Genomic DNA, 7513 nt, shown 5'->3' on the forward strand with positions numbered 1-7513 from the left:
GAGGTGGTAAATACTTGGTAAAAATGTGACAACACTTGTAACACTTGAACATGATCATAAATTCATAATGTTCTTTTCTCAAGAAAATCAAAATCAACCTTCAAATATTTTAATATGCTGGTATTGTATTGAGTTTCATGACAAGTAAACTGCCCTTAAATTATAAAAATAACCACAATGGCTTCGAAAAGATAACAGAATTCAATAAGAAGATTGTGTTGATTTAGCAACATTGACAATTGCCTATATATTCTACTTCAACACGCAAATGTGACAACGTGTTGGTGTTTTGAGAACCACGGGATAAGACTATCATTCAAAAATAAACAATATCCAAAGGTGGTACGTCGGTATTATAAACATATCAAAAGATATGTTTTGGGCATGAAAACAAGGCTTACGAGGGCTACACAAGAAAACAAATCATATTATCGTGCAAACGTAGGCATTGTGTAGTGAAGTCGCAAGTCTACACTAGAGAGTAGAACAAGACATTATAAGAAAAGTGAATAATTAATTTTTAACTTCAAGGACAACCTTTAAAAAATTTGTATATGAGTTACTATTATTTCTTTTAGAAAATTCTACATTGAAAATGAATATAAAGAGAATTAATACACGAAACCCAAGATCTATAGTGGTTCATGTATGTGTTAACTGACACATCTTTATCCACTTATTGACATCTATCAAGTGTTTATTTTAACTTAGAAACGTCTCACTGATCAAAATAGTATGCACTTTTACAAGTTTCTCATTAATAGAATAGTAATCTTCTACCAAACATCTCACCAATAAGATTATCTTATTAAAAAGTAGTGGTTGCTTATTAAAAGTTTCAATAATCTAATTCGACTCGGTTCATATTTTTAATTTCTTAAATTAAACTCAAAATAATCAAAACACACTACCAAATTTTACATACAACAATGTTCAATTATATTTCCTAAAAATACTCTCTAATTACATTATTTTTTAGTTGAACATTTTTAACTAACAAATACAATAACAACTTTTAAGATTTTATCAAAGGAATAAAACATTACACAACTCTATTACTTACATCAAAATCAACCAAATTAACCCTAAAAAAACTAATAAAACTAAACATAACATAAACTATGTTTATTTATAACTAGTTTTTTCCTATTGCGCCAAGCAAGTCGGCTTCAATTAATTTCATTATAGTACCACATAAACAACATTGATAAAACCTAAGAGTTAAAACCCAAAAAATAAACTCGTAAAATTTACATATAAAAAAAGTTAAATATTTAAAATGACATTTATTCGGTCGGTAAAACCCGTGCATTGGTCAACCCAAGCGTCATGACAATGAGTCGACGCAAATTCAGTCAGTTTTCGGTTATGCTCATTACGGTACTAAAACTAAAACAAAAATGTCGGTAAAACTCAACTATTTACGGTCCCAACGTTGCGGCAGTGAGTCAGTAAAAGCCAAGCGTTATGACAGTGAATTAACGCAAAAAATTAAAATAACTTACTTGGCCCTATCACTCGCCGCAAAGTAAACCAATCATGATCCTACAACACCAAAGTTTTCTTTTATAATAATAATAATAATAATAATAATAAATAATTTTTTTTGAACGACCAACTAAGTAACGTCGGGCACTCCGTACACGGCCCCCATTGGCTAAAGGTAGCCCGAGCCAGCATTACATCCATTTTTTTAGAAAACAAATTACATTCATAAATCATCATTGTTTTAAAAACCGGTTTTTTACTCTTACCGGATTAGGTTAAAAAATGGTACAACCGGTTGAACCGATTGTACTGAGAGGTTCAACGGGTTGAATAGTTTACCTTATATTTCATATAAATGCAACTTTCATTCAAAAAATAACCCAAAAGTATGTTATTTCATTAAAAAATATAATCTAAAAGTTATTCTGTATTCATTTCAATGTTAATCGCTAGGTTAAAATTAATTTTTAGAATATGAGCCGCATAATATCAAAAATCTCTTGGACTTAAAATCGGTTTACCGGTTTAAACCGGTAATTTAGAAAAAACCGCCGGTTTGATGTTCTAGCAAACCGTCCAAAAATACTAGACACAGAATACCGGCCTAGTATGCGAAATCCGATATTACCGGTTCAACTGGCCGGTACGAACCGGTTTTTAAAACACTTAAATCATAAGTCATAACTACAATAATAAGTTGGTAGATTACGGCTGTAGATAAGACCCAACCCAACCCAACCCAACCCAACCCAACCCAACCCAACCCAAAGAAGCTTCGAACTTGACAAACAAATCTATCTCGTGTCAAACCTCAAAACACACAAAACACAAACACAACTACTAGTAGTAGTAGTCTAGTAGATGCAGTCAATAAATGTCCCAAAATTGCATCTTTAAAATTAAAACCCTAATAATAATCCATCTTTTTCACTTCTTCCTTTAAACCCCCCCTTTAATCAATCAATCGCCTCCAATTCAATTGATTTCAACTTCAACCCATTAAAGATCCACCTGCATTTCATCATCAACAACCATCTTCTTTCGTTTTAATGGACTCACGTGAATCATTACCACCACCATCACAACACCACCACCACCAGCAGCCGCCACCACCGGGTATGATGATGCCACCAAACTCTTACCACCTACCCAACACTGATCATCATCCTGCAATGGTTAATAATAATAATAATAATAATATTAATAATAGTAACAATTCGATGTTGCCGCGGTTTCCGTTTAACAACAATTCTGATCAGTTCGGTGACGGGTCGGGTGGGTTTAGCTCGGGCGGGTACGGCATTGAGCAGAAGAAGAAACGGGGGAGGCCCAGGAAGTATTCGCAGTCGCCCGATGGCGGCAGCGGCATTGCGCTTGGGCTGGCTCCGGCCCCGGTTAATGCGGTTGGAGGTGGGAGTTTGGAGAATTCGAATGAGGGGAGCGGTGGGACGACGAATTTGGATTCGGCTGGGAAGAAACACAGGGGAAGGCCACCGGGTTCCGGGAAGAAGCAGATGGATGCTTTAGGTATTATTATTATTATTAATATTAATTTTTTTATGTTAAAGTTGTAGTATAATAATTTTGAGTTTTGTGTGATGGACAGGTTCAGCTGGAGTTGGGTTTACTCCTCATGTCATTGTTGTTAAAGCAGGAGAGGTAATACTCTTTTTAAGTTTTTATTATACATAACTTTGTTGAAATTTATTAATAATCTTGATTTGAAATGAACAATCTTGATATGAAATTAACTGTCTTTGGTTGAAAGTAACAATCTTGATATTAAATTAACAGTCTTTGGTTTGAAAGTAAAAATCTTGATTTGTAATTAACAATCTTGGTTTGAAAGTAACAATCTTTATATTAAATTAAACGTCTCGGTTAGAAATTAACAATCTTGATATTAAGTTTACAGTCTTTGGTTTGAAAGTAAAAATCTTGATATGAAATTAACAATCTTGGTTAGAAAGTAACAATCTTGATATGAAATTAACAATCTTGGTTAGAAAGTAACAGTCTTGATATGAAATTAACAATCTTGGTTTGAAAGTAACAATCTTGATATAAATTAACAGTCTTTGGTTTGAAAGTAACAGTCTTGATTTGTAGTCAGCAATCTTGATATGAAATTAACAGTCTTGCTGTCTTGGTTAGAAAATAGAAAGTAACAATCTTGATATGAAATTAACAGTCTTGCTGTCTTGGTTAGAAAGTAACAATCTTGGTTTGAAAGTATTGAAAGTAACAATCTTGATATTAAGTTTACAGTCTTTGATTTGAAAGTAATGATCTTGACTTGTAATTAACAATAAAAGTAACAGTCTTGATATGAAATTAACAAGGTTAGAAAGTAACAATCTTGGTTTGAAAGTATTGAAAGTAACAATCTTGATATTAAGTTTACAGTCTTTGGTTTGAAAGTAATGATCTTGACTTGTAATTAACAATATTGGTTTGAAAGTAACAGTCTTGATATGAAATTAACAATCTTGGTTTGAAATTAACAATCTTGATATGAAACTAACAGTTTTGATTGAAAGTAACAATCTTGATTTGAAGTTTGCATCACTATGCCCATGTTTATTACAATTAAAGAAAGGCATTAGGGCTTTTGATAAACTCTAGTTATCTAGTTAATCATTAATGATAGTTGTAGATAAGCATGATCGAACTTCTAATTAGCTCGATCACAAGGTTAATTGAATAGGTTTGTTAATGGGTTCAGTTAAATTGCAGTTTCTTGAAAGAAAGATTGTTATATTAGGTGATCTTGATGATTTTGAGGCTTATTATTTGGTTCTGTTAATATATTTCGTCTCCTTGTTTAGGAGTTTTGAAAATTTCTGGCTTTGTAAAAACTATGAACAGAATCATGACAAAATATGCATATTTTTTTTGTGCGTTTCTTAAATGGCTGTATGTTGAAAAGTGTATTCTATGCATTTAATTAGTAACCGGACCTCCGACCACTTTCTTTAATATGCCTGTAGTGTCAAGTTTCATGAGACAAAAGAGGTATTTATTATAAGTATTGCTCATTTGTCCACTTTTATAGGTTTTCTTTTCCTCTTCTGATATTTTATATTCTCTTAGTTTTGATGATGCATATTTAATGCAATATTGTTTTGATTATCTGTAAGTTACAAACTTACAATTATATCTTACATATGGAACCTACTAAAAGTTTCTTGATTTGTATTAATTGTTTTAACAGGATATATCTGCAACAATGATGTCGTTTTCACAGCAAGGACCTCGTACTGTTTGTATTTTGTCTGCCAATGGTGCTATTAGCAACGTCACACTTCGCCAACCCGCATCGTCTGGTGGCAGTGTAACTTATGAGGTTTACACTTTTGCTCCTTTTGTAAACTTATACAATTATAAAGGCATTACATTTTAAGTTCTTGTGAGTATGTGTATGCAGAATATTTTACTTATTATTGCTTAAGTTAGTGTCTTTTGTTTGTGTTAATGTCACTAAGGGAGAGGATAATGAGAAAACCAAAAAACTCCATACTCACATATGATATTAGTACTACATATATGCATATATGTATCATGAAGTTTTCTAGTTTTTTCACGAAGGTAGTTTTCACATGATTATTCTCCTTGTCATTAAATACTTCAATGGCAACCAAGTTTCGTTTTAAGGCCATTTGAACACCAAAAAAAGAGGTTTAACCTCTCAAGTTATAATTTTGTTTTATATAAAGACTGTATGCATCAAATATTTACACATGTTGGTGTAAAACAGTACATTTTTTCACCAATTCTTTCTTTTGCAATGCATAATCTGGTTTTAAATATCGATTTTTTTCAACTATGCGCTTCAAGTTGACACACTAAGATGTTTCACTTATAATGTTTTCTTTATGTTAAGTTAAGAACACATACATTGGGGTGGGATCCGGTACAAATAATATTAACATACTAAAGATACAAATAACTAGAGTAATTGCAGTTTTGAACTAGAGTAATTATGTTATAAAAAATAATATAATGTCATAATAATTACTCTAGTTCAAAAGTTTAAGTAATAATAATTACTCTAGTGTTAACATAATTACTCTAGTTATTTGTACAACTCTCACAATAAAAGTCATTTGTATTTGATCCAAACCCCACATACATTTACTATGCATTTTTAAAATTATATTTACGGTTTTGTATGATTGGGTATTTTATTTTAGTTCCAGGATGTATACAAATTAAAGATAACCAGCCCAGATCATTAAATTGATTTATGTGAAAAGACCTTTTATGTAATCGATTTTTTTATTATTTATTATTTTTTTATTTTTTGTATTTTAATATGTTTTGCATTTTCATATTACAACTATACTCCTCCATACACAGCAGTTTAGTTTACTTTTTCTTAACCGGATAAAGTATCATGTTTCAAGATTTTAATGTTAAGATTAATTTGAATGTCCTAATAAAGCGATTCTTGTTTCAGATTAATATTAACACGTTTGACCCTTATCAACCGTTTTAGCTCAACCATTTTAGTTAACCGTTTCAGGGCCGTTTTGAGATAATATCATTGTCAGGCTCCTTTGTGCACTCAGAAATTGATGGTACCAGTAAAACGAGTGGATTAAGTATTTCTCTTGCTGGCTCAGATGGTCGAGTTTTGGGTGGCGGTGTTGCTGGGGCGCTGGTGGCAGCAGCACCCGTACAGGTTTCTCTCTCTCTCTCTCTCTCTCTCTCTCTCTCTCAGTACAAATATTATATGCGAGTGAATGCATATTAACAATGGTTTGTGTATCAGGTTGTTGTCGGAAGCTTCATTGTAGATTCAAAGAAACCAAAGTCTAGTCTTGGGCCATCACCGGTTGCAGCGCCAAACATGTTGAGTTTTGGTGGCAGTGGAGGGGCGGTTCCCGGTGCAAGTCCACCATCTGAAAGCGAAACATCTGATGAAAGTGGGGGCAGCCCTCTTCATAGGATCCCTGGCTCCTATAACAATGCCACCCAACACCACCAGCAACAACAGCAGCAGCCGCAGCCACCTCAGCACATGCAAAACCTTCCCATGTATTCCAACATGGGCTGGCCTGGATCCACCATCAACATGCTCCCCAATTGATTCAAAATATTTATGTTTTTCTACAATAAATCTGACATCATGAGGATGATGGTGGTGACGGTGGTGCTAACGTGCGTTATGCTTGAAACAATCTTTTTTCTTTTCAAAAATTCATTTTTTATTTTATCTTGTGGATTAATTAGTCTTTCGGAATCAGTGATTGAACATGGTTAGTTGGTTAGTACAAGATATTGATCTATCTTTTAGTAAAAAAAACTTGATGAAACTTTGGATTTAGGAATCAAGATTGAATGTACTTCTGGAATCAATTTGTTGTTATTCATGTTTCATAGTCTCTTACCGGTTCGTCACAGGTGTATGCCACAAATTGCATATGCATAAATCAGTGTTTTCATAACCGGATTGGGTATGGCATAAGTGCAACCCAAATCAACAATATGACATAAATTGTGTGGTAATGATAATAATCTTAGATCAATTAGCATGTTATAACTAACACAAGCATATCCAAGTTTTAACAAACTGAAAATATGTGAACATAATGTATAAACTACTTAAAATACAAGCTGCATAATACCTTCTAGTTTAGAGTGCACCTTATTTTCCAAATTGACATGAACTCACTTTCCTATAGATCTTGTTTTAGAACTTGCAACTTGTTAACTTGTTATGAGAAAGTATGTCTTCTGGTAACCAGTAAGCGATATTGAATCGAATCGAGTAATCATCTTCTTCGTCCCCTAAGATCTTCTGTTTGCTCTATATCTTGTGATTTCTTAACAAAGGACCATGACAATGGGTTTGACAACTGTAATGGAAAACATTAAGAATCTGTCTTTAAAACTGAAATTTCATGTATTTGAAACATGAATGAGTCTTTATGGAGATGTTTTATGATCCACATGTGAAGATATGATTTTAAAAAGCGTGCATGTGTAGAGTATTTATGAATAATAAACCTTCCTTTGACCT

General features: G+C 32.8%; 1 protein-coding gene across 1 annotated transcript; it reads left to right on the plus strand.

Moving 5' to 3' along the window:
* Positions 1–2519: 2519 nt before the first annotated feature.
* LOC143586378 (AT-hook motif nuclear-localized protein 10-like) lies at positions 2520–6884 on the plus strand. The gene is made up of 5 exons (XM_077067937.1): positions 2520–3015; positions 3095–3147; positions 4703–4834; positions 6014–6172; positions 6263–6884. The coding sequence occupies exons 1-5, from the start codon at positions 2538–2540 to the stop codon at positions 6578–6580; spliced, it is 1140 nt and encodes a 379-aa protein (XP_076924052.1). The 5' UTR covers positions 2520–2537; the 3' UTR covers positions 6581–6884.
* Positions 6885–7513: the final 629 nt, after the last annotated feature.

Source organism: Bidens hawaiensis, unplaced genomic scaffold, assembly GCF_021521415.1.
Source record: "Bidens hawaiensis isolate Kalapana, Puna unplaced genomic scaffold, B.hawaiensis_p1.1 tig00034635_1, whole genome shotgun sequence".
Taxonomy (NCBI): Eukaryota; Viridiplantae; Streptophyta; class Magnoliopsida; order Asterales; family Asteraceae; genus Bidens; species Bidens hawaiensis.

Coding starts and splice junctions, on each gene's coding strand:
- LOC143586378 (XM_077067937.1), top strand. CDS start 2,538: ATGGACTCACGTGAATCATTACCACCACCATCACAACACCACCACCAC. Junction 3,148..4,702: donor TTGTTGTTAAAGCAGGAGAG/GTAATACTCTTT, acceptor TTGTTTTAACAG/GATATATCTGCAACAATGAT. Junction 4,835..6,013: donor GTGGCAGTGTAACTTATGAG/GTTTACACTTTT, acceptor TAACCGTTTCAG/GGCCGTTTTGAGATAATATC.